The sequence below is a fragment of the Sparassis crispa genome (assembly GCF_003851025.1).
Source record: "Sparassis crispa DNA, contig_000000F, whole genome shotgun sequence".
Taxonomy (NCBI): Eukaryota; Fungi; Basidiomycota; class Agaricomycetes; order Polyporales; family Sparassidaceae; genus Sparassis; species Sparassis crispa.
The window spans coordinates 2690679-2715886 of NW_020939747.1; the positions used below are offsets into that span (position 1 = coordinate 2690679).

The 25208-nt window shown below is 50.7% G+C and overlaps 8 protein-coding genes across 8 annotated transcripts; 4 read left to right on the forward strand and 4 right to left on the reverse strand.

Moving 5' to 3' along the window:
* Nucleotides 1–183: 183 nt before the first annotated feature.
* Nucleotides 184–1156, forward strand: SCP_0109800 (hypothetical protein; the record flags this gene model as incomplete). The annotated part of the gene is made up of 5 exons (XM_027753210.1): nucleotides 184–380; nucleotides 436–565; nucleotides 628–762; nucleotides 816–949; nucleotides 1009–1156. 5 exons carry the CDS (start codon nucleotides 184–186, stop codon nucleotides 1154–1156), a joined length of 744 nt encoding a protein of 247 aa, XP_027609011.1.
* A 698-nt stretch (nucleotides 1157–1854) lies between these two features.
* On the forward strand, nucleotides 1855–3578 carry SCP_0109810 (hypothetical protein; the record flags this gene model as incomplete). Its single annotated transcript, XM_027753211.1, has 8 exons — nucleotides 1855–2266; nucleotides 2333–2368; nucleotides 2429–2494; nucleotides 2551–2740; nucleotides 2803–2817; nucleotides 2873–2948; nucleotides 3003–3178; nucleotides 3239–3578. The coding sequence occupies 8 exons, from the start codon at nucleotides 1855–1857 to the stop codon at nucleotides 3576–3578; spliced, it is 1311 nt and encodes a 436-aa protein (XP_027609012.1).
* A 1434-nt stretch (nucleotides 3579–5012) lies between these two features.
* On the reverse strand, nucleotides 5013–6126 carry SCP_0109820 (hypothetical protein; the record flags this gene model as incomplete). Its single annotated transcript, XM_027753212.1, has 3 exons — nucleotides 5013–5015; nucleotides 5068–5470; nucleotides 5534–6126. 3 exons carry the CDS (start codon nucleotides 6124–6126, stop codon nucleotides 5013–5015), a joined length of 999 nt encoding a protein of 332 aa, XP_027609013.1.
* A 975-nt stretch (nucleotides 6127–7101) lies between these two features.
* Nucleotides 7102–8287, reverse strand: SCP_0109830 (Translin-associated protein X homolog; the record flags this gene model as incomplete). Its single annotated transcript, XM_027753213.1, has 5 exons — nucleotides 7102–7286; nucleotides 7353–7436; nucleotides 7535–7682; nucleotides 7743–8069; nucleotides 8171–8287. The coding sequence occupies 5 exons, from the start codon at nucleotides 8285–8287 to the stop codon at nucleotides 7102–7104; spliced, it is 861 nt and encodes a 286-aa protein (XP_027609014.1).
* Nucleotides 8288–8543: 256 nt separating this feature from the next.
* SCP_0109840 (hypothetical protein) lies at nucleotides 8544–9330 on the forward strand (the record flags this gene model as incomplete). Its single annotated transcript, XM_027753214.1, has 4 exons — nucleotides 8544–8569; nucleotides 8623–8650; nucleotides 8698–9071; nucleotides 9138–9330. The coding sequence occupies 4 exons, from the start codon at nucleotides 8544–8546 to the stop codon at nucleotides 9328–9330; spliced, it is 621 nt and encodes a 206-aa protein (XP_027609015.1).
* A 295-nt stretch (nucleotides 9331–9625) lies between these two features.
* On the reverse strand, nucleotides 9626–18308 carry SCP_0109850 (hypothetical protein; the record flags this gene model as incomplete). The annotated part of the gene is made up of 50 exons (XM_027753215.1): nucleotides 9626–9633; nucleotides 9687–9825; nucleotides 9884–10075; nucleotides 10129–10183; nucleotides 10238–10293; nucleotides 10345–10403; nucleotides 10461–10500; nucleotides 10557–10684; nucleotides 10747–10771; nucleotides 10829–10916; nucleotides 10984–11177; nucleotides 11233–11280; nucleotides 11333–11557; nucleotides 11610–11731; nucleotides 11793–11912; nucleotides 11974–12218; nucleotides 12268–12470; nucleotides 12529–12534; nucleotides 12585–12746; nucleotides 12803–12984; nucleotides 13035–13074; nucleotides 13127–13185; nucleotides 13237–13254; nucleotides 13312–13426; nucleotides 13478–13511; nucleotides 13561–13567; nucleotides 13618–13730; nucleotides 13781–13882; nucleotides 13939–13988; nucleotides 14038–14227; nucleotides 14275–14379; nucleotides 14432–14471; nucleotides 14524–14629; nucleotides 14684–14742; nucleotides 14792–14966; nucleotides 15023–15035; nucleotides 15089–15119; nucleotides 15172–15477; nucleotides 15537–15858; nucleotides 15918–15935; nucleotides 15988–16119; nucleotides 16169–16369; nucleotides 16425–16465; nucleotides 16522–16564; nucleotides 16663–16952; nucleotides 17001–17102; nucleotides 17152–17503; nucleotides 17556–17673; nucleotides 17734–17976; nucleotides 18034–18308. 50 exons carry the CDS (start codon nucleotides 18306–18308, stop codon nucleotides 9626–9628), a joined length of 5997 nt encoding a protein of 1998 aa, XP_027609016.1.
* A 291-nt stretch (nucleotides 18309–18599) lies between these two features.
* On the reverse strand, nucleotides 18600–19673 carry SCP_0109860 (hypothetical protein; the record flags this gene model as incomplete). The annotated part of the gene is made up of 3 exons (XM_027753216.1): nucleotides 18600–19274; nucleotides 19327–19510; nucleotides 19570–19673. The coding sequence occupies 3 exons, from the start codon at nucleotides 19671–19673 to the stop codon at nucleotides 18600–18602; spliced, it is 963 nt and encodes a 320-aa protein (XP_027609017.1).
* Nucleotides 19674–19994: 321 nt separating this feature from the next.
* SCP_0109870 (predicted protein) lies at nucleotides 19995–25180 on the forward strand (the record flags this gene model as incomplete). Its single annotated transcript, XM_027753217.1, has 7 exons — nucleotides 19995–20376; nucleotides 20434–20820; nucleotides 20876–21006; nucleotides 21059–21974; nucleotides 22035–22285; nucleotides 22339–24135; nucleotides 24188–25180. The coding sequence occupies 7 exons, from the start codon at nucleotides 19995–19997 to the stop codon at nucleotides 25178–25180; spliced, it is 4857 nt and encodes a 1618-aa protein (XP_027609018.1).
* Between the last annotated feature and the right edge of the window lie 28 nt (nucleotides 25181–25208).

The following is a 25208-nucleotide window of genomic DNA, read 5'->3' on the forward strand; positions in this document are numbered from 1 at the left end:
GTTTCAGCTGCCAAAGAACGGTCCTTGCATCGCGGGATCTGCGCACAGGTATGTTGTTGAAGTTCATCGTCAAATAGGCGCCAGAGGGCTGACGCTCAAGCGAGCGCTGGAGCCTCTTGGCACGGCTACGTATCATGCACACTCGGACATCGCTGCTAATATCACAATGTTCTCCACCAGATAATGCGAGGGGTTGACGATGTCCGCTCTGACGATACTAGTGGCTATAAAGAGGCAGTACCTGGCTTTTTGCTGCTCGATGTCACTCTTTCTCTGGTACCTCCGATCCCTCCCAAGTACCCTCTCAAGGTCCTGCGAGGATGGAACCACTCTGTCACTGCGGCGCTCCTTACGTCCATAGAACTCTCTGAGAATGATACGTACGTGCCCCCTCCCGACTGCAACATTCCTGCTGGTAGTCTATCTCACTCCCAGGACCTATGCGGACATTAAGGCTGGACGCATTCGAGTCACCGCAGACCAGTGGCCGCGTTTCGTGTATCCAGACGGCCATGTGTACAACCCAGAGGATGAAGAGGCTGGTCTGTTACGAGGACATCTCATGGTCAGAATGAGTGTTTCACACCTTCATCCAGAGCGTACACTGAAGCCGTCATGAATTATTAGTCTGCCAAGCACCTTTTCACTGGCCCATCATCCGCACTGCAAGGACCTGGCTGGACTAAGGGTAGGTCAAGCAATGCGAAGATTATTGGCATGAAGAAGATCACACCGCGTGCCGTCGCATATGTCGCTGTTCAGGTACGTCTGTGCTACTAAGATGGTCTTCCAATGTTCTGAGACTCATCATCTAGGTCCGTTTTGCAATATCTGACGTTCAAGATTGGACGGATACCGACCGCGATTTTGATTACAAGAAATTCTTCTGGAATATTGTCGAGATCTTCAAGGACGGGGAGGGTGCTGAGATTCTAGCATTCTTTGATGAGTGTGTCTTGACGTCTCACCGCATTTGTTGGCATCATACTAATTCACATCTGTGTACAGGCAACTCTTTGGAACTCAGGCTGCTCAACCTCTTCCGGAGAACCTGCGGAGAGCCCCATCTGCTACTGATCGTCTCAAGAATCAGTGTGCCGCCAAGCGAGCCCGAGCGGCTGAGGCCGCACTTGAACAAACGGCCACCACACAGTAGATTGGCATTCGGTTCTTAAATAGCGGTGTCGCGGACTTTGTCACAATATATTATTTCCTTTTATTTTGTTCCTAAACTGTCGTGGTTGCTCGCGATGTCCCCAGAGTGAAGAAGCATCAAATTCCGGAGCCTGCTGCGGCATGCCGACCATGATTACTGAACATGATAAAGGCTTCTGTGCATAGTAATGTTGATGGCTCTTCCGAACCTTCATGGTCATGTTATAAGACCTGATGCACCCTTACAATCATTTCCGACTGTACATGAGGTTGATGAGACTTGCGAACACTCATCAGGAGGTCGGAGACTTATGCCCACTTACAGCCCTTGCGAACTCCCATGGTCATCTTATAAGACCCGGCGAGAAATTCGGAAGGATACGGTTGTTCTGTACTATATAAGGGAGTATATACCGTTACAAACTTCTTCCACTTTTGCTGATGTGCGTGATATATGATGCAGAGTTATGTGCACCTATGAACGCCAATGAATGGCGATGAATGAGCGTGAATCTCGATGATGCACGGTGAATGCCGATGCAAACCCAAAGTTTTCATTTTTGTCCAATAATGGCCGCCATAGATACGGTACGGAGGCGTATAATCGACCTCGTGTGTGGTTGCTGCTTTACTCACGTGACAGGCGCGTCCCCCGACCGTGACGCGGTGCCACTTGTACAACGACGGTCACCTCCAACAATGTCTCCTACACAAACCGAGGACGAATTCGATGCACTCCCTGATGATTTCGAAGGAATCGACTTTGATTCAATACCTGAGCTTAGTACTAACTCACAGATACATCCCGCTCACTCCGAAGACGACCAGTTCGACGATTTTCCAGATCCATTCACAGGAGTTGACTGGGCGACCGTACCTGCTTTGGGTGTAACGACTACTTCAGACGCTGTTCACGATGCTCAGGACGGACCTACTCTGCCACAGCGTCAAGATGGTGAACCCAGCCGCATATCAACACCGCCACCCCGTCCTGACAGCTCGCGTTCGTCGACACAGTATTCATTCGACGAACTGGATGCTGCGTTCTTGGAGGAGCTAGATGCCTTGGAGTCCCGTCTCTGCGGAGGTGCTGCACAGGCTCCTAATTTATGTGAGGTTTCTACCGTTATAAAACCTTGTCTTCAGGCTCTGAGACCAAGGTTTTTTATTGCTGAAGCATCTACTGGGGCAGACACATTGCCAGATAACACTGGTACATGTATCTCATTATCTCTCTGATGTCCTCGTGCTTAACAACAGTCCCTTTGAGAAGTTGCCGCTCCCGGTTCACTTATTCACGCCACGCTTTCACCTCCCCCTCTGGTCCATGAACCGATATGTTCGTCTATTCTTGGATTTTCCTGATATATGCTATCATGAAGACATTTTGCGTAGTTGTAGACATCCGTGCAGAGACGTCAAAGGATTTGAAGAATTCTTCCAAGCGAAGTCGGACTAAAAGCTTCTCTTCTGAAACCACATCTCCACGAAAGAAGAGTAGGGGAGAGAAGGGGAAGAACATTGACCTTCATGGCAGTGTCCAACGTGTTTTGGCCGAGTATGAAGATGAATTGACTTGCCCAATGTATGTCGTCGCCACATCGGCCGTATTCCTGTTCAGTCATTGACTTCATTTCCCGCTTTCAGTTGCTGCGACATCTTGTACGAGCCCCTACGTTTCTTGCAATACACTTAGTGATGAGTTCATCCTTTACAGAACCGCTGCACATTTGGGAAATCCATGTGGTCACACTTTCTGTGGGGAGTGTGGATGGGGTTGGATATCTAAGAATGTAAGCTTTCATTCTCAGTTTTACTCAAGGTTGTCCATCTCATTGTGCTTTCAGAGACGGTTTCCAACCTGTGCCATCTGTCGTGCCCAGTTAGTCCAGAGTGCACCCATGATACCCAATTTTGCGATGGACAACACAGTCGAGAAACACGTCAATGCCCTTGCTGCCAGCGGAAATGCTGAGTGGCGACCTGGCGGGTCCAAGCATGTCGAATGGATGCAGCGCAAGGAGCCAGTCCTGATCCTTCTGTTGTTTGGCTTCAGCTAACTCGTGTACTCGTGAATTTGCAGGAGATGGAAGGCTAGCGCATCTAGACACGCAATGGAAATTCGGCGAGGTTTACCGTCAGGCCTTCCGCTCCGTAGTCGTTCTCAAAGCAGAGTGTATTCCTTGAACTTTGGACTAGTACAAGCTGGTGGTGCCCTGAATCCAGCGGTCGAGTGGTCCTCTAGCGACCTCGAAGATGAAGACTACGTCGATCTTACAACAGAAATACCTGAAGACGAATATGTTCCGAGTCCAGCGGTCGTAGAAAGAGGGATCGTTTTTACTGGAGGTCAGGCGGAGCATGGTAGTGACAGAAGGAGACGAGGCCGTGGCCAGGGTCGGCTTGGTGGAAGGGACCGTTAACATGCTCATCACGGATACAGTTTGACCAGCATTGTGGCCCTACCATCCACCACTGTAGTGTTGTCTTGGAGCACCAGAGACTCACATTTCACTCTTGTCAATGCGTTCCGCGTGCATTGACGACAGCAGATGTTACAAGTGTTACACGTGAAGGTACACCAGCATACAGTGCTTATAGAACAAAGGTGAAGACATTTCGCAGATGAGCGACAACTCTAAATGGTCCGTTGGTACAGATCAAACCTTCGCTACAGACAGCTAATTGGGAAAAGATGCTAGCTGTTTATACCACCGTCACTTCCAAGTGCCCACCTCGCAAGCCAGTTGGCGCATCAAACTCCAAATAGTATGTCGACTCTTCTTCAAGCTCAGTCACGCGCGCTTTCGACAGAGGCTTCTCATCCAGGGTGACACTGACGTCAGCGGGAGATGCACTTGGAGGTGCGCGGACCAGTAGGGAGATGACTGGGCACGCGCTGCGAATATCTGCGGAGAACGTGGGGGTGTCGACGGCAGGAACTCGGGGGGTGTCTGACCTCATGACATCTTGAGGAAACATGGAAATGAGCGAAGGTGTCGCGGTCTGCGGAACCGGTACGTCGAGCATGGCGAGCGTCGCGGCGAAACCAGTCTCCTCGTTGTCGCTGAGCTGCGATTGTCGACCAGTGCCTGCATTAGTATCACCAGCTGCTTCAAGGGACGGTGTCTTTGCCACAACGCTAGATGTACCACCAGTCCCAGATGCCGCCCTGCTCTCGACAAGCGTTCCAACCTCCTCGTCCACACCATCGTCGTCCTGCTCAACGTCGGCCCTGTTATCAATGTCCCGCTCTTCCGAAGCCTCAGTGACACCACGAAGATCAGCCATGAGCCAAAAGGATGCCAGCCCATTGAGGAATGCACGCGTGAACCACGTGAGCATTGTCAAGAATGTGTACAAGAATGAGCGCGGCAAGGGAGATGCTGATCGCGATCGCACCAATGCGAGATTGGTCGTATATGAAGTGGAGGTACTAGTGTTGGCAAAATGAGGTGCATCTGGCCAGCTGGCCAAAGGAGACGATGCAGGTACATCATCTGGTGAGTTTAAAGTCTCGGTCGGCGAGACAGAGGAAGGAGCATCCTGCGGCAGATGTTGAGAGTGTGCAGGCGTGGTTGATGTCGCCGGCACCGCATTCATCGGTGGAGGGGATGGTGGAGGTGTAGGTAAAAGCTGCGCCTCTTCTTCGACAACTAACGGTGTTCGCACAGATGCATTTGTGTGAGGACTGAGAAGGGACAGATTCCACGTCCTTTTCCCTGCACTGGAAGTCACCTCGATAGTGGATGAAGGCATAAAGATCACTTGAGCACCGGTTTTGCCGACACGGAAAGTGATGTGATCTTTATGAGCAGACGAAATGAATAGGCCCTTCCTTGCTGAAGGATTAAACACTACTAGAGGGGTGTGGGGCTGGGGTAAGATGACGGACAGGTTGGACATACTCACAGGCAACTCCGGTGCCTGCAGAGGTAGACCGGATGCCAGCAACGGTATCATGGTCAAACACACGGGCATCGCGTCGCGTGGAACACGAGACGCTATGATTGCGTACGTAGACTGAGCACGGTGATCTGACAGGATGTGCGAACCACCAGTATGGGAATGGTTGGTGTCGTTCAGGAATGCATCGTCGAACAACGCATTGAAAGAGCGCAGCACCACATACCCGCTTGCGTCACCTGAAGTGTGTAATATATCTCCGGTAGATGTGATGTGGATGGAAGTGCCAGGGCTCGCGCTAAGGATGAGGGGCTGTGGAGCAATAACTTCGTAGAGCCGAGACAGAGGCGAAAGAACCACACAGGAAGCCGAAGGTATCTCGCGAATAGTAGGGCAAAATATGGGCCAGCTAACATGCATGCACGAGCAGTTAGATGTCAATCGATGGACTTGAGCAGAAACGTTGATATACCTTTCTTGTTCCACCGCCCAGATTGACCACCCATATTCCATGTTCAGTCTCCCCACCAGTGCGAGCGGCGAAGACACGTTTTTGAATGTGCACGTTCCGTTCTCCCATTCTCCCCAACCATCAACTAGACTTACAGCAGAATGTCTCGGTTCAATGGAGAGGTGTCCGTTATGCCCGAACTCGCCCAACCAGTGGATGGATCCAGACGGGTACACCAGTCTGTACGTGAACGAGAACGTAGAGCATGTAGAACTCTGCAAGCGAACCGGCACTTGTAGATATAGGACGTGCTCCTGGGCTAACGGCGTAGCCTCGTCTGAGTCAGACAAGAGAACTGTACTGTCAACGGTCGATCCAATAATGGACGGCGCCCCAGGGTCGATCTTCTGAAAAAGCCATGAACCCCATGCCTCGCTTCCTGAGCCCTCGCTAGGAAGATTGGCCCAGAGTTCGATGCGTATGCCATCTCGCTGCGCCTGATCATACTCCTCACGCGAAAGGAATTTGGCCTGAAAGATAAGGCGGCCGTCGGTGCGCGGCGGGAGAGCAAGAGATGTGGATGAGCCGAGGGTAGGAAAGAACGAGAGATGCATCGACGAGAGGTCAGTAGATCACCCTCTGGGTGCAACAGGTGTCAGCGCAGAGGAAAGAGGGCGGGTGACAGAGTGAGTTGCGATGCGACGCGGCCTGCGCTCTGCCGCCGGTGTCCAGACTCGGAGCTAGCCTAAGTGACGTGACGCACAGTTGGCAGGCGAATGTTGGACCCATCGCAGAGCAAGACAAGAAGTGGTTAGTAGCTTCGCCCGAGGACTGGTAGATATATAGGAAGCCATATGTTTATGCGACTGGCAGCTCGCTTGCTGAGCTCGCTTGCACAGTGCCTGAACACAGATCTCCCATTCGCCCATGTAATTAGCCGCATCTCGATTCCGCGGCAAAGCCAGCCAATGTTGAAGCGCTACTAGCATTACTCACCTCGTTCAGGCTGCTCACTGGCTGGGTAACGAATAGATCAGCCCAGGCTATGTACCATGATCAAGGGTGGGTCTCATAGAGCCGACAGGCTGCTGCTGCTCCGACGAATTCGTATGCGAGATGCACAAGACGTATTCCTGCCAACTTTTGAGAAAATCCTGACACGCTAGATAAGTTCGAATCCTTCTCTGGCGGGTTCCCAGTCTGACCTTTCGCTTGTGCCTTCTGACCACCGTGTATCTACGGAGCTACTATGCGGGAATAGTGCTTGTCTACTCGACTTTTCCATCCAATTATACTTCCATCTAGTGCTTGAGCAAAGCTTCCGATTTTATGAACGCGACATATATTAAAGTCTTTTCCTCATGCTGTTTATCGATATTAAATGTAGTGTGAACGGTTTTATACGTTTCCATTGTGCCTCAGGACCAAATAGAACGTGTCTGCCCTCCCTACTCATGGTTCTCTCGAAATTGTTTATCACACCTGCGCTCAGCCACAACCCTGGTGTTTCTGTGCAGTCTCGTGCGCTAAGATACACTGACAATAAGTGATACGGCAAACCACCGCAGGAATGAGTGTCCATCCTCGTCTCAGTCTTCATCAAGTCCGTCGTCTAATTCGTCGTCATGTCCTCTGCTACCTCTGCCTCCCTTTCTCCTCCTGTCTCCCTGGCTTCCACTATACGCAGCGCTGGAGACTGTCCGTGCGACGATATCATCCAAGATTTCTGGGGGCAAGTCATACTCAGAGCTACGCACAGCTATGGCGTACGCAACTGGGATTGGATACGATCGTCAGAAGAGACATAAGCGAACAAGAAAAGTCAAAGGGATGCACGCACCATCTTCAATCTTCTCGAGAGACTGCGAAGTAACCGCTTGCTTTTTACGGAGCTCCCGGTAATACGGCACAAGCCCTTCAAAGTCTGATGCCATCTGTAATCAGCAACACTCAAAATGTAGGAATAAACGGATTGACGGAATACACCCGATACAGGTGTGGCCGTAGCCGAACAAAACTTACTGGCTCTGCAACCTCTCACAAACGTACAAACTTCGCTGGCCTTGGAGCGTCCACCACGACGAGAAATGGCGGAAATGGCATAGCGCATCAATTCGCCCGTCAGGTCAGACAGTCCTAGCAAGTAGTCCTCCAGCGGCAGAGGAAAATACTAAACAATCCTGTCAGTACAAGAACCGGACCAAATCATCATCATGACCATGGTACGCACACGGATACCATTGTTATCGCAAAGTGACTGCTGCACCTCGTCGTACGAGATCAAGGTCCCATGCTCGAGAAAGTGGGCAAAACTCAGCGCTTCGATATACTCCTGCAGACCAGGGGAGACATTTTTCTGGTATCTCCAGAAACGGTCACCCGCGACCTCCTCCCGAATAGCTGCAAACATATTCTGGATTTCGCGCAGCTTCTCTTTTGCTCGTCCGGCTGCACGCACAGCAAGGACGTGATCATTAGACTCGAAATTCTCCTCGGTCATGGTACGGTGGAGGAGAAATATGACTTTCTTGGAGAGGTTGGTGACATCACGGCTGGACTGAGTGCGGAGTCGAAGGATTGGAATTGCGTTGTATACAGGCCATGTCGTTCGGTGGGATTGGTGGATGAGGGCAACAAGAAGTAGGCTGAAAGGCGGACCTTTATAAGGCGCTCTCTTCTATCATTATGTGCATCCAACTCGTCTCTGAAGTCGTCAAAGACTTGGAGAATGGAGTCTCTGGAGTTCAGTATCTCTGGCATGGACTGGCCAGACATCGTAGCCACTGGCCGAGAGTTGGTGAACGGTCACGAGGTGACTGTGCAGCGAGTCTCCGGTTTCAAGGACTCTGAGTCGCGCATGCAACATCCATTACGGCTATCAACCATGACATTTCCTCCAAAACGCGGTTGCCCTATGTGCAGCTTAGTTTCCTCTGCCATCCAGAATACTGCCAATACTACCCAGCCAGAGGTACTCTACAGAGACGAGAACTTCACCGTTTATCGCGAGACCAAGAATCCGGTGTCCAGCATGGGTCACATAGTCATTATCTTCAAGTGAGCTATTCAATTTGTGTTAAAATGCATTGACCGAGTCATATGCTTTTCAGTCTGCATGTTCCTTCGCTGTATAATCTTGTGAGCTACCCGTCAAATGACTGGGATCGTCCTTTGACATACATCAGTCGTCGAGTGATCTTCCCCTCCTTGTTTCTGTACGCGAGATCTCGCACCGTCTCCTCTTGTCTCTCCACGAGCCTTCTTTCCCAAGCGATACCACGTACTCATCGTTTCCCGAGCCAGCCTCCCCTCTCCCTACTCCCGTGAGCTCCTCGTTCCTCATGAATCATGCGAGCAATGCTACAACACAGGAAGTTCCACGAGAGTGCGTTCGGATTGGGTTCGTTACCCCGCCCTTCAAAGATCCCAAGATCCCTGTATCGGACCATTTGCACGCGCACGCATATAACCTACCTGCTGATCGTATGGGGTGGTGGCGTGCCATCGCCTTCAACCCATTGGCTTGGTATGCAATCGATGACCTCATTGCAGAGATTCGGTGCGTATGACCGGTTATTATTCCCTTCTGCCTCTCATCTTGTTGGCTTCTACTTGGACTTCACAGGGAAGAGTCATCTAATAACCGTATCCGCTCCGGCATGAACGCACGTCCCATTGATTTCGTCCCGCATGCTGGGTCACGCAAAGGCACCGCTAGCGGTGTCGAGACAACGGAGCCCTCCCTAGGTGTTGTAGACTTGGAGGGTGGGGAGCTGACAACAGCGGCACGCCGGGGCGGATCTGTCCACGTTCAATGAGAGAGATACGTGCAGATTATGCATTTCATTGAGCCATTACTTCAAACTATTGTACATTTCATATACATTATCGACCACCTTATTGTAACGTTGTCGTTGGATTTATCACTTGGGACTTTGCACCTGTAGGCTGTGATGATTTATCTTAGCACGAACAGTCCTACCGAGTATTCTTCTAGTTGACGTCGTATGAAATATACACATAAATCCAGCATTAAATAAACGGATGTCCAAGAAATGGGCACACATATCCCTAACGTCTTCACTCACCGCTCTTACGGGATCAAGCTCAAGATCAAGCGTCTTGTAAATTTCGACGTAAGCATCACCATAATCAAGAATGAGGACTCACTTACAGTAGGATGATCCTGTAAGCAGAGTTGACAGAGCCACAAGCTGTTCTTCGGTGAATCGCTTCGCATCCTCATGCCATGTGTCCTGGTGCGTCTTCCTGAAGTTCCCAGCGCATTTGCGTACAGTTGTCGATATCGGAATCTGACAAAGTCAAGGAGGCACGTCAATAATAGTCAGAACGCACGCAAATCACACTCACCGGGTCATATGTATGCTCAGCCAGTACACTTGTGATAAGATCAGGCATCCACTTCTCCACAGTATACGGGAATGTGTCAACTAGCGCGCAGATACCAAGGATAGCAGCATGTCGCTGACGTAGTGCCGCATTGTACCCAGGGGTGTGCCTATCCGGCAGATAGCTGTTCTTGGCCAGCCGCACGAAGCGGTCCTGCTCGATGTCTCAGTATACTTGTCTGACATGCACATGAAGCGTCGACGAACCTTCAGCGCAACGACACTTCGACGTGGTGAAAGTCGGAGAATGCCCGACAGCGTTCTGCGTGAACCAGTTAGATATTTTCTACTGAGACTGAGTGCAGAAACCACTCACGTTGCAGCCATCTCGCGCACTTCTACTACCTCATCATCAAGACATCTGCACACCACCTGTCCCAGGACGTCAACTTATCACCCATTCAATTACGAGGCTGAACTTACCTCAACCATCTCTACGAGCTTGATCTCACTGATGAGCGGTGCTTGTCTGAAGTAGAATACTACAAGGAGCTAATTTAAAACCGAAGTAGTGTTTGACCTCAAGGATTCAAACAAACCTTGGACCAATGGGAGAATCTTGATGCGCACTCTCCATGACTGATGACATGCACGTTTATGAATACACCGAAATAAAAGGGAGTGAAGCAGCTGACCGGTGAAGTTTGGATGGCGGTGAAAATCGCATCCAAGATCGGATTGATGAGGGGTCGTGGAGGTATGACACCACACATTCGTACCAGTAGAAGCTTAGCGCGATGAGAGAGGTCGTCGTTGTCATTCACTATAATCACCAAGAAAGATATACAGGCTTGATGCATCTGACGTGATTGGTAAAAGACGTACCCTCGGTGAAACGAAAAATTTCAGGCTGTAAAATATGAAGGTTGATAGGTAACGGGACCAGTCAGTACGAGGTAACACGTACCATCAGAGGAAGGACGTAGTCAAAAGTCGAGACGGCATTGGTGTCGTGTACCATCTGAAAAAGCCACTTGCAGACAAGAATACCGACTCTAGTTCACGCATGTTACCGCTCCACGCGCTTCGGATGACAGGTGGAAGGTATTGATGACCACCTACCGATCATAAGTCGATTGGAAAGCACGCACACCGGGCAATCGCTGGTCACGCCAGACTCTGAACTTGTCGACGAGTTCCAACACCCGTCCTCTATGGTAGACATCCCTTATACCCATGATGTCGTCTTCCAGCGAAGACGTCCGACATTCACGCGTGAAGGTCTCCGCTGTGGGTATGGAGGGGCTTGGACGCCACTTAAAACATAATGATCAGAAGAATCGTCTAAGAGCACCACGAAGCACGACTTACCATGGTCTTGCCACTGAATAAGAGAATCTCACTTATATATCCCAGGACCTGTCCGTATCATTTCAGACAAAAAATCAGAATCACAAGGAGTACTGCTCACATCTTCATGTTCGCTCCTGTCCAACTCTAGCCAACAACGTTTGATAACGTCATCAATCCATCCAATGAACTTCAAACCCAGCTCCTCATAGAACGCCCGGAAGAAGGAGAGCACCTGGATCACATCAAAGGTTGATTCACTGTTGAAGTCCACGTTATCGAATTCTGCTACGATGAAATCCACAAGTGGCTGCACCCTTCGAGGATCCTTATTGAAGAAAACATACTGCCAAAAGACGTTCAGTCGATTCAATGCAAAACGATGTAGGAAAACGGACTTCAAGGAACGAAGTCCAGATAGGCAATGTATCGTTGCTCTTCTGGCCAAGCACGGTTTTCATGCGAGGTATGAACCACTCCCACAACTTGACTTGCTTGTTGATGGGCCAATGTTTCGAGCCTTAGGGTAGAAGTAACTCTCTGCATTTGCATTCCTTAAGTTATGTGACGATGAGGCATACCTCCAAATAAGCCTGCGAGTAATTCTGCGGCCGCGCGTTGCTTGTTTTTGTCCTCGTCGGCAATAAGATCCTCCAGAGTGGGTTTGAGAGGCTCAAACGGCTCATCCTCCAGAAGTTGGACTGGAAAGGGTGGACGGATCAATCGCGATTATGAAAAGCCACCCGTACCGTAATCACTCACATATTGACTTCACACAAGAAGCGTTGTCCTGCGAAATCACCTCATTATGATTCTCCGCAGAATAATGAGCTGAAAGTTTCTTCCAATACGACGGATCCTTCACAATGTCTCGAACAGCGGCAACAGCCTCTTCGCTTCCTTCTTCCCAAGGCTGAAAAGTAGACTTCGTGGACGACGGCGCCAAGAAACAATCGAATGTCTCATTCCACGCTAACCAACCACTACTGATCTTATCGCGGAAAATACTGACAAAGGCGTCAGACATATACAAAGAGAAGATTCAGCCTCACTGACGGTTCCCGTTCCGCTGTTTGCAAATCAGGAGGCCTCCTAAAATCTGCTAACCAGGTGGACGTGAATTCGTGCGTAGGCTCGCGGATGGTTACTGTCCGCCTCAAGGGATTGTGATTCTGCTCTAACGCAAGATCAATAGGACCATAAGATAGTGTGCGCAGCTTGACAAAGCGGGAAATCTTCATAACTGCACGCTGGGCATACTGAATTGAATGCTGTTAACACGCCATCATTCACAGCACAAAGATGTGAGCCACTAACATAGCGCTGTCCAGAAATCAGAGCTTCGGACACAGGGGTGGATGTAATCGACGTACTATGCTTGAATGCGAGTCAAGAGTCTTTCGCATGATGTATTGAACATGCGATGCAGTCATGGGCTTGTCCCTCCTGATCAAGGTTCGAAGACATCTCACCGCGACTATCGCGTACCGCCAGTGAGTTTTGGGAGAGTTGGCTATGTCGAGCAGGGCATCAATCTGGGCGATATGAGATTACTTAGCGTGGTCCCTTTGCGGCGGATGGAGATACGAACAGTCCTGGTAGCAGCCTCGTCTGCTAACTGCAAACGCTGAACTCGCTGCGCTGTACATCGAGCGGTAATATCGACATCACAATCTTTATTGATGCAGGCCTTGAGGTCGGCCAATACTCTCACCAGTCCTGGGTTCTCTATGTCGTAGACCACGAAACATGGTTCCAGGAAACTGCTCAGACCTGCAATAATATCCGATTAGTCCGACTTCATGGGAAAAAATCCATCGCACATGTTTCTGACAAAGTAGCAACGCATAACTGGATTGACGGCTGCAAATATCAGGTTCAGTAGAGTGTCAGTAGGGAATGGACTGAAACGAACCCTCTCATTGTGCTGGCAGCCAAAGAGCTTCTGCGCCATGTCAGTAATCAGTGTCGGTTCTAGAGGTCTGTGGTGAAATTCAAGTACGCCTTGAAGACGATAATGCATACCGCCAATAGCATATTTCGCTATCAGGTCTGTTAGTACTAGTACATAAACGAGATAAAAGTAGAGAAAAGGATCACCGAAAGCAGCCGAATCCAGCGTCCAAAGTGCACCCTTCATCCTATCATCCTCTGTACCAGGCTCTAATGCTTTGAAGAGGATGGGCAGGCAACGTCGGCGTATACCGTCGAAACTCTAACCTCAGCAAATCAGCACTTAGACCTTCTATCTGGGACGACAGCGTACACCACATAATGTATCCAGTAGAGATTGGCTGGCTCTGCACGAACTAAATTAATACAAGTGGGTGGAATGTTCATCCGACGTACTCTCTCACTGCGAAACTGGAGTCAGAAAGACCGTGGAACGGTGGTCACCATACATACCAGTGACATAGTTCCACATCGTCCATTCTGTAACGTCGTCGATTAGTGAATCTTCGAGGACGCCTCGTCGTCGTTCAGTAGAGTTCCAGCGGAGGCGCGCAGTGTGATACAATCTAGACCACGATGAGTGGATTAACCGAATTGCATGAACGGAAAACCGTGCCTGGCTCGTCGCACAAATAACGCCCTTGGCCAAACTTTCTGCTTTGCATAGTGGCGTGCCACATCAATCTCACTATCATACCGCTCGGCCTGCACATGATAGCTGCGCAACAGGGTGAATGCGTAGGAATATATAAAGAGATTGCGAAGAGAACCTACTTATCCCTGCTATCGCCATAGTCAAGCATGTATGTTCTTATAGAACGTATCTGAGGAAAACTCGGATGAAAATCCGGTGGAATAAGGGGCGATACTGACCAGCATGTTCACCGCATCGACAGTATTCTCTTCTCCTTGTTGACGTAGTGCGATTGATGCATCATGCAGAAATCGGCCAAAGCGTCGCTTCAACAATGAGATGTACTGGTGGCGGGGATCCTGATCATCCATCAGGCAGAATCCAGAGCTAATAGGCTGTATCGATGCAATCATTTCTGGTATTTCGTTCCTGTCTGACGATAAACTACCGTCATCTGGACCAGAGTAAATGCTCACAAGATATCACTGGTGGCAATAGCTGCTTGCATCTCGTCACGAGTTATAACCTCCTTAACCAGCGTAGGAATGCCCGAGAACGCGTTTCGAACGAAGCTGAGATGTCTGGGTACGATCAATAGATGAGAGTAAAGCCCACACTCGCAGAGCTGCTAACCGGCAAAAATCGTTCCGCCATTTTGAGTCATGCGCAATGCCTGCAAACGGAGTATCAAACCACTACCCTCTGATCAATCCAAGTCAACGTACCGGGTTTCAGCAAACCCTCCAACGTGGACAAGACTGGCTCAATTATCTCTCGGAAGATCTGAAGTACAAATTCTATCTCATCGTCGCTGGGAACATGCCAGGAGAGCTGGGATCATGATGTGTTATGAACTCGCAATAGAGAAGAAGGGAGCGGGCATACCTTCACATCTTCCGGCCTGTAAAGCTTTCCCCAGTATAGATGATGATTCATCCGGAAATCTATATGAATGTCATTCTCTTCGTTCTCCTTCAAATCATAGCTGCTTACCCTCACTGGCCCATTCATCGGGATTGACGAATTTGTTTTCCAGGGGATATGTGTGCGAGAGAGTCAGCAAGATACTAGACAGAAGCTTGCCACTAGAAGAGAACCCTCGCTTTGAGAAGGTCTTCTGATGAAGTAGCTTCAGTAGCGATAGGAGCTCTCGTTGATATTTCAGTGTCTTGGAATGTACCAGTTCAGTTTTATCTACAATCCGAAAGTTAGGCAAATCCATACCGCTTGACCATCGCTAGATGGGCATCTGTCAGTTGGGGACTGACACTCTCTAGCAGATATACGCACTTGTACATTGAACCCCGTAGAATAGCCAGACCTGGAGTGAAATTCAGCGTGAAAACATATACTTGTTGAATAGAAAGACGTACTCCAGTGCAGAGTCGCATCTGACGGGAGAGGTGTGGAAGAGCTCGATGTGATTCTCGTCGAGCTTGCACCATGCTCTAACTCAGTTCGGATGTTGCCGTCACAGAAGGGCAAAAACTTCGCCAATGTTTTCTCAGGATTGGCATTTGCTACGCACTCAACCAATTGATGTATAGCGCGCACGGCGTTGGAGCGAACGTTGGCACTTGCGTAGTCAAATATCATGTTGAGTACCATATCATAGAGCGGAGCAGAAAGATGGACACAAATCTGGCTGAAAGCACCCGACACAGCATCCACCAGCTGCACTGATGATTCATGCATGAGCATGGATGGATGTGGAAAACTGACGATGTGATTTACACACCTTCAGTGGCACCACCAGCCGTACCATTCGCACCTTCTTCGGGCAAATTCTCGAACAAGAGAATGACTCTCCGCAGGAAAGCAGCCACCCAATCAGCGAAGCTTCCAGAAATATGTCTCAAGATAGCGTCTTCTTCTGCTTTGGGCAACTCAACCTCATTGTCCAGTTCTATCCCTTCTGGGAGCGTGCCCATGTCCAGGTCTGGCACTTCAGACGGGACCTTCTCGACGTCGGCGCCAGCTCCTAGAGATACTTCTCGAGTAGATAATTCGCCGAACTTGATGTACTGAGCAATCTCGAAAATGAACGAGGTTGTACAGAACTGTACGCGAGTGCATTAGCGGGCAGAACTACAGGCGAGGTTCGGTAATAGCGACCGACCGTCTTAGGTGGATCATTCTAGTTCATAATTGTTAGGCATTTACGCCAAAGTAAACAAAGTCATCCATACCAGATCGATCCCTGGAAGCAGAAGTTCCAAGATTGGGATAAGGTGCTTCGCACCCGGGTAGTAAACTTCACGGCAGACCATTGCTGGCGCCACGGCGCCCAGCGCTTTAATTACGGCCATCGTACGTTGGGTCTGCGTCAAGGTAAGTAGTTACTCCACCTATTCCCGTGTAAACGTTCACCTCGACCAGGGCTTCCAGTGCAGGTACAGCACGGTCCAAAATCGGATGCAGTATGAGATCCGGTTCCATGAGGCTCATGGACTTCAGACAACTCTGGACGTTGCTGACTGTAGTACTATCCGGAGAGAACATGGCTAAGAAAGCTACTGTTCTGAGGGTTTTGACTAGTTCGCGCTTCATCCCCTTATTCAACCGGCGATGCTGTGATCGAAGGAAATTTATTGTACCGTTCATCAAAGGATACAATAGGACTGACTAGCGGTGTCTTGCACGATGGCTGTTGCTCTTCGTACCATCCTGGTTGGTGCAAATCATGAGGGCGATGTCCGTTAGTGGAAGAGGTGAATCCTTACTTTTGTTGAACTCGTACACAATGAATTTGATAAATGCAGTCAACTACGAAAAGCGAACAAGTACTGCAGTTAGCACGACAACACCAGCATCTTCGGTAGACCAAATCGAGTGGAATGATTGATAGGAGATAAGTCACATACATCAGTAGTCCAACTTCCTGAATTAGTGGGGTGGAAGAAACCTTCAACGCAAGCGATAAGCCTCGCCAGAGAATCCAAAGCTTTACAACCAGCAAGATAAGTTTGTGCTTTCAGATGTACCCCCTTCGCAAGTGGTGCAGACAAATAATCGCCCAGACCACCGTTCTGATGCGGTAGTGGCGTTACTGTTCCTGAGGCAAATGGTGTGAACGTGGGAGTAGGGGCTCTGGAGTTTGGTGTCGCAATGCCATCAGGGGCCATAGAGTAGACGATAATGCGAGCCAATGATGCTATTATGATGGTCAGTAATAGTGAAGGTCGGAAAGATTTGAACCCACATATTCTCCAATCCGGCTTCGGTAGTCTCTCAACCTCGAAACTCGCCTGGTTGTCGGCATTTGTTCCCGTAGTGAGTGAGCCAGAATCTGCCAATGGAATCTCTGAAAGGACGGTCGGTGGGCGATGCGCCGAGAAACGGGCGGCACTTACCCATAGAAGCTAGGCACTTGCACATTAAGAAGTGCCAGTCATGGTCATTGAAAATACCGACGTCCTGGTATATTCCTGACCAACGCCATTTCGTCCGGAGATCGTCTTTGGGCCACATAGGTCTTCCTTCATCGTCGGATTCCGCGTCGTCTGGAATCTGCTCGATGCGACGAGGATCACTCACGGTCGGGTCCACGTGCGTCTCTGACAGCGTTGACAGAAACTGCAGCATGCGTTCGTCATACATGTACGAATTCACCGACTCCCACAAACGGAACAGCATGGGCAAATAGGATTGTGGGTGCGTTAAGGGCAGGAAGGTCAATAGATAGTATTGAGCAGCGAGCATGCTCTGAATACCAATGATTAGTTCATGCGGTATTTTCATGTCGAGGACCACACACGTTTAGACTAGTGCCCTTCATCATGGGTACGAAAGTTGATAACATCTCGTCAATGGCGGCGGGATGGAAGAATCTCCGCACATTGTCAGCAATGTACCCCATGTACCACGACGTTTGGCTGGTACGAATGGCACTTGTTAGAATCACATGTGGGAGGGGGTGAACAAATATTTTCCACCTGATCTCAAATTGTCTTCTTGTCAGGAAGAGGTCTTTGCTGAGAATGTTGAAGATTGGTTTCCACGGCAGCCTCATGTCGTCTATGGATAACTTCTTCTTGGACCTAGTTAGCATGTGCAGGGCGTCGCAGCAAGTAGCCACAATATGGCTTGGCATCCCAGGAGTGGTGCAGACATGGAAGTAAACCTTTGCAAGGTTGATTCTCTTCTGTTTCGGTATGGGGTATTTGAGCATGCTCCAGCTGTCAGAATACATTGAGTACCGACACTGAACAATTAATGGGTCTCCGACCACTTACTAAGTCAACATGCTATCCCATTGTAGCAAACCTGGGTCGTAGTCTTTCGCCTCGACGCACTGAGCTATACGTATCAGGATTACATCCAGCAGCTCTTGCATCTCAGAGTATGGCTCGATGGAGTAAGGTAGGGATTGTGCATAATTCCTCAACTTCGTCATATAGTGATCCGTCGTGTACATTATATCGTCTGGTACGGAAGGACCGGTCGGGGAGATCGCCAGCTTAGGTTCAGGGTCATGGATAGATAGCAGAGAGACGTCTGGTACATCCATGGTGTGTAGGCGGTATGAGGTAGAGAGTAAAGTGGAAGCAAGAAGAAATCCTGGTCGCAGCACGGATGGAACTCACAGACGTTAGGGCCCGGCAGTGCACTGGCGCCTCGGGCGCGCTGGTAGCAAACAGCCTTGGCGGTATGGCGCTTGGCCCACCCGGTCATGATAGATACTGTACAGCGCACCCGGGAGAGCACGACGACCAGCGCGAATACGGTTGAGAGTCAAGACACATCCGCAGTGACAATCGGCTCGGGAGTACTCATCGCATCCGGTATAGGAAGATCAAGTCTATAATACAGATGCTGAAGCTACGTCCTGTAACTCCTTGATAGCTTTTCTGCGGATCAAATCCCACACACCACTTCTTTGATTCCGTGTCTCGCCCAAACCATCCCTGATCTCTTCCAGGCGCTCCACATATTCCCGGCCATCATCCTGAACTTCTCGTATAGTAGCAAGGGACTTCTCCAGCTGGTCCAACTGCGCTTCGGGATGAGGGAAATGCGCCGGATCGAATACCGTGTCAGGAGAAGATGACAGGAAGATCTTGTTGACAACGGGGGTAAGGTCGGGTGCACGAGCGAGCCTTCGTTCTTTGTCGCCTTGGTCGTCTCCTTCGTCGTCTTCACGCTTGGGTACGAGAGAAGCATCTCCTGAACATTGATCCGGATCTTCACTCATGACCCGCCACAGCCTCCCCAACGCTCGCCGCAAAGTTGCTTCGCCTTGAATAAGGCCGTTCGTAGCGCTCTCAAGCTCATCCAGAAGCGGAGATCGGAATGACGCTGTTACTGCCTTGTCCATTACAAAGGAAGTGTAGGAGAAGTGTTGCGTGCTCGGAGTAGGATAAGGAGCCATCAACGGCGGAGAAGGGGAACGAAGATGTGGTAGTGTGACTGATGCAGAATGGTCCTTCTCGGCAGGTAGCAAGAGTTTAATGCGCTTTCGTGCACGCTCCTCTGTCTGGCAGCACACGATAAGCTAGCATTAGCTTCCTTAGTGCGGCACTGCGTACCTCCCAATCTTCCAAACTGGGTCTCCATGCCGCGATCTTGCCTCTGCGCACCCATTTCGCATCGGCGAGAGTCTTTTGACCCCAGTTCCCTCGGACCGAATTGGAGTGGACGTCTTCTTCAGAGCTGTAATCCTGAGAAGGATAATACCAAGAGTTCATGTCGTTCGAGGGGAGACTAACGATGCTGTTCCATAAGTGACGCATTAAAGCAGATAGTGATGGAGGGCAGCGTGCAAGATATACCTGGGATGCTGATACTTGTCATCTTCCACGATGGTCACGACTCGTTTGGTGTCATGTTGGTGGCTCCCAGATGGGAGGTCGCGACCGGGGAGTTCTGGCGACATGCAGAATAGTTAAAGAAAAGACGTGGCTAATATATACGGGGAGAGGAATAATTGCAACGAAGAAATAACGCAAGGCACGTCCGAATGCGGAAGATACACGCTGACGGAAGATGCCGATGGGCTCCTATTGGTCGACGCAGGCATTTGGCTGGGCTCGTTCAGTCTTTCTCCTGCACCGAGGTGAGTTCATGTCCGCGTGCTAGACAGACAGTTCTGCTCATATTCCCCGTTCTTTGTCAGCCATTCACTGGCTTTCCTTTCAGGCCTGTGTATATTCCTGGTCCAAGACCACCACCGCAAACAGCGTCTCGCGACGCGTCTATGGCCAATACAGAGATCACCGACTTGTCTGACAGCTCTACGAAGGTGGTCGGAGCGAGTAGTGCGCAAGTAGGGGCCGGCATTGACGAGCTTTCTAGCGACTCCGGCCAGGAGATTGTTGTTGCGGAGAGGCCCGACGGACATAATGCAGAGGCAAGCCCTCTGTCTCTCTCACCAGGCTCGGCGTCGACCCCTCTGGGAGGGAGCTCTGCAAATGGGCTTCATCCTGGAGCTAACAATCCACCAACATTGACAGTACCGCATCCAAAGAGGTTCAGCCATGTCAATATCAACAAGAAGTTTCTTGAGAAAGCTTCTTCTACCTCCCCTTCAGGCCAGACTTTATCTGCGTCTGCGACGATGAAAACCGGAAGTTCAAGTCGTACGCCTCCCATTTCCTTATTGCAAGAAGTCTGCTGACCGTTTGAGCTACCCGTAGAAAAGCCTGTTCTTCAGATGCCTCCTTCCCATTCTCGGCTAGTGACGACCAAGCTGACGGCCACACCACAACCGTCCACTACGACTGGTCCTGGATGGTCACGACCGTCATCCACGGTCTCTTCAGTAGCTCCCACTCCGATATCTGCCACCAATCCGAAGACCCCTGCTGTCCCCACCCCTGCCCCTAGCCATCCCGCCCCACAGCCTACGACCGTTGGCAAAGTCATCCAGCCACAGCCACGCTCAGTCTCTGATATCTCTGGTGGTATCAACAAGAAGCCTTCTTCCAGCAGATCTGCATGGGGAAATGCGAAAGTTGTGCCTGCGGTCGTGCAGCTGGACGCTGTGGCGGCTGATTTCCCAACCGCAGCGGAGGTTGCGCAAGGTATGAATGTATTAACTTGCATTAGACTTCAGAGTCTGACAGTAGAGGAACGAAGGTCGGACAACGAAGTTGATGGAGAAGAAGCAAGCAGCTGAATTGGCTGAAGTACAGAAGCAAGCTATCACAGCAGAGGAAGACACCTTCCGCGGCGTACACCTGGATCCAAATGCCCACCATTGGGATGAGGTCAGCTCGTACATTGCAGAAACAGAAAATACTCATCTGACACTATGTACAGATGGAAGAAGACGACGATAATTTCTTGGGTGGTGTCATCGAGTTTGACGATGGACGGCAATATAAGATCCAGCCGGCTGATGTGCATCAGCAGTCAACCCCCGAGTTGGCAACAGCCAGTGCAGCAGATTCTACCAAGCAAGCGGGGACGCTGTCAATCGATCAGCCAGTGAGCAAGGAAGACCGGTTTGCAGATGATTTTGACCGGAGTTGGCCTCGGTCGCGAATCACTACAACCTTTCCTCAGCAGCAGCGAGACCCTTTTCCAAACGGTCCTGCTTCTGCTACATCCTCACAGTCGCACCATTCCCCACAAGAGTCATCTCGAGTCCTCTTTAATGAGCGGTCAAACAAACTCGAGCCCTACTCACATGCACCTCTCCGACAGGGTGTACCTGGAGCAACTTCGTATTTGATGAGAAGAGGTAGTCGTTCTGATCAAACTGCTTCACCGACAGACACGAGATTCGCTCGTGACCTACCTCCTCATACTCAAGGTGTTCAACTGTTGCAGAAGGCGCCCGATGGACGTGCATTCGGAGATCATTTTGGGCATCCTCCATTCGAGCAGTCACGTTTCCGTGACAGAGATGCTTCGCGGCGAGATGCTACCTTCCCACCTCTTCACAGCATGACGCGGACACCGTCGCAAGGTCATTCAAGGGATCATTATGGACCTTTTGCCCATGCAAGTTCATCACCTCGTGGTATTTCGGGAGAGCTCCCAAGCGAAAGTTGGGCGCGACGGTCGACGGCAATGGGCCCTCCGTCTCCTTCCACAGAACCGTTGAGGGACGGAGTTCGACAGTTACCCCCGCACCTTTCGGAGATGCCGCATCCAACTCCGCCTGCACCAACGGTTTCTGGGTCAGAAAGTAGGGTCTCTGCCACTTTGATTTCAGAAGCACCTCACGATGGTGAGCCATCTTCGGTACTTCCGACTGCAACGCTATCGCCAACCAATGTGCTGTCTCCAGTCTCTCCTGTGACTACGGAAAGAAGCCTGCAGTCCTCGGCGATGCCTATCGTAGACATTGAAGAAGTACGCAAAGCTGCGATGCACAGTGCAGCTGAGCGTGCTAAGCTTCGGCGTCAGCACGAAGAGGAAGAGCGAGAGAAGGAGAAGGAACGAGCGCGTCAGAAGGCCGCAGAACTGGAAGAGAAGATGAAAACTATGGAACAGGCAAAAACACGATCTCACCCTGATGCGGATGCTACGGACGGTCAGGTATTTGCAATTGCATTTTCTCGAGAGAATGCCTCGTGCTCATTGAGTGGCAGGTAGACAAGCTTATCCAGGACGCTGTGCGGAGTGCGCAGTCTGTTGTCGCTTTAGCTGAACCAGTGCATCCTCCCGTAGCCTCCCAAGGGACGTCTCCAGTATCCGCGAAGCCGTTGTTCTCCAAGGGGGCGTCCACAAGCCGCCGGAGCTCTTTCCATGTGGAGACTTACTTGCCAGGACGGGAAGGCGAGTCGTGGCGAAGCAAGGCAACTTCTGCTCGATCACCATCTTCGCATCCGGATATATCGCCGATGCATCCGCCTCCCCCTTTACTGGCTGAAGTGGAATCTTTGACGCTCAGCGCGGATGAGAATTTAGAAGTCTTCGATTTCTCAGAATTGGACAAGCTCGTTGGTGCCGAAAAGTCTCCACAGCGACCCGACATGCAGATTTCACAGGGTGCAGGCTTACCTCTTCGTCCTACTAGGGCTGTTGCTAGTGACTTCTTCGACAATCATGCACCTACCGTGCATGGTTCCGCCGATTCTGGTCGCAGCGATTCAGCATCGTGGAGACGCAAGCCATCTCACTACCGTGATTACTCGATGGAGAATACGGATTCCACCACCGCAATCCCCTTGGAACATCCCAGGATACAAGTTGTGACTCAGGATTCGTCCGTATCTGGCGAGGATTCTTCTGCTGGCTCGCAAGAGGCGGTTGCTTCTCATCAGCGATTCAACGAGGAAAGTGCTCGGTTTTCTGGTCCTAATCACTCCGCACTACCGAACCATGCCTCCCAGCGGTCTCCGCTAACACCGAGCTATCGTGAGGCGCCCATGTCTGCGTTGAATGATGCGATATTGCGCATCAAGGGAGCATTGGACGGTATGCATCACCGGACAGATCTTCCTGAGCAGCAGAAGTGGCTTCCTCCAGCTCTCAGGCCGAAGACTGGTGTTCTCGAACCCAGCGTCAATGACCCTAACGAAGTTTTTGATAGGACTGGGTACGAGCCACCCAGGTCTCCGAGACCCGCATGGAATAATTTTGTGGTCAATCTTCCTCACGTCTCCACGCCCTTAGAACCAGTTAGTGCTAGGCAACCGAGACTTTCCAGGTCTCAGTTCCTCGCTCAGCGCAATATTTTCTCATGGGATATATCCTCTGATGGAACCGCTCAACGCAATCTTACCGAAGCTCTCTTTGGTCGTCTACAGTTCTATAGGGGTCATGCGAGGTACAATATTTCGCTACCACGAGGACATATTGGTCTGAAGCCAATCATGGAAGAGACATTCGGGCCCGTGGTAAACCTGCCCTCGAAACTCGCCAGATCGACCTTACAGGTGGTGCCCCTCACGGGTTTACAGGAGTTGGGTAACACTCCGGAAAGCCACACGAAATTAATATCCTCGAAAATCCGGCACACTGACGCCACTAAGCTTGACACCATCAGCCGCTCACCTCCACCAGAGGCTGCTTTTTCCACAACGGCGTCGCTTCCAAAAGGTGATGGCGATCCCTCACAAGCCATCAATGGCGTCTCGGGCAAATCAAGAATACAGCCCAAGATGCCTATTGGCTCGGATGTTGCTTTCTATCGCGATGCACGTTCAGACGCTGTTTCACAGCCGGCGGCAATAGTCAACTTTATTGTCACTAGTGAGCTGGAGGGTGAGAAGACTTCTGAGCTCAGTGCAATGCATAGCAAACAGACTGTTCCTTCTCCTTCTCATTCTTCCGCACCTGCTCAATCGACTAAGTTGTTGCCAATGGATAAGGGTGACTCATCGATTGCTGTCGAACGTTTCACGGCGCCAGAGAGCGAGTATGACTTGAAGAAGGCACGATCCGTAAGTGTTCTCGTCCATCTTCGTTACTGAGCCCTCAAGACTTTTGTCTTAGCTTGAACGTGCATTGGCTACACCGCCTCCACAACCTAGTTCCTCCTGGATGAAGTCTCCGAGGACGTATCCCACTAAAGATTCACCAGCACGAGCTCCAGATCCCGAGCATCTGAAAGCAGTATGGTCGCAAGCATCCGACAAGGCGGCGCTACCGTCTGTGAACTCGTTGGAGGGGATTGCGGATGATCTGACCGCCGTACCGTTCACTTTACAAGATGTGAAATCTGAAGACGGCGAAACCCCACCACCTTCTGGATCTGGGCCACCTTCTAGGATGTCTCTGCATGATGTGACACGTGCTTTCCAACAAGTTCCTGCAACATCAGTGAATTCTGCAAATCGAGGTGCCACTCTGCCTGCGCTGAACTCGCCGCCGTCCGGTTCGATATCACGCCAACCGACCTTTGCATTTTCGCCTCCCGGTCCCGGCAGCAATATGCGGTCCGCGTATTCACCGTATCCCTCCCCTATGATGAGCCATTCGCCCACTCCTGCCGTCTTTTATCCCCCGCAGATGGCACCAAGTCCTGCACCTAGGCCAATGGTACTCAGTGGCACCCCTCCTGCGTACGTCCAGCCAATGTGGATGTCTGTAGCCTCACCAAATGGTCAAGCCCCCAGCGGAGTAATGCGACCATTAACCTCACCCTATCCGGCGCAATTACTACCATATCCTTCGCCAGGCGGTGCGCTACCAGTATATGCTCCTCCACCCCAAAACATGCAGAACGGGTTGCCTCAACAGGTTAACGGGATGCAGAATCGGACTAATGGTCTAACCATGATGAGTCCCGTGATGCAAGCACAACCCATGTATGCAGGGAGCCCTGTTCTTATGCCCGCATTGCCACCGGGCGCGTATCCTGGTGTTCCCGCGAATCGACCACAGCTTCGGGGCGGATTTGATCATGCTCCGGGAGTGCCAGTCTTGTCGTCTTCTGTTGCCCATCCACCACCTTCTTACGCTCCTTACCCTCGGCCGACCTGGTAAATACATCGTATATATTGTCTGATCCTCG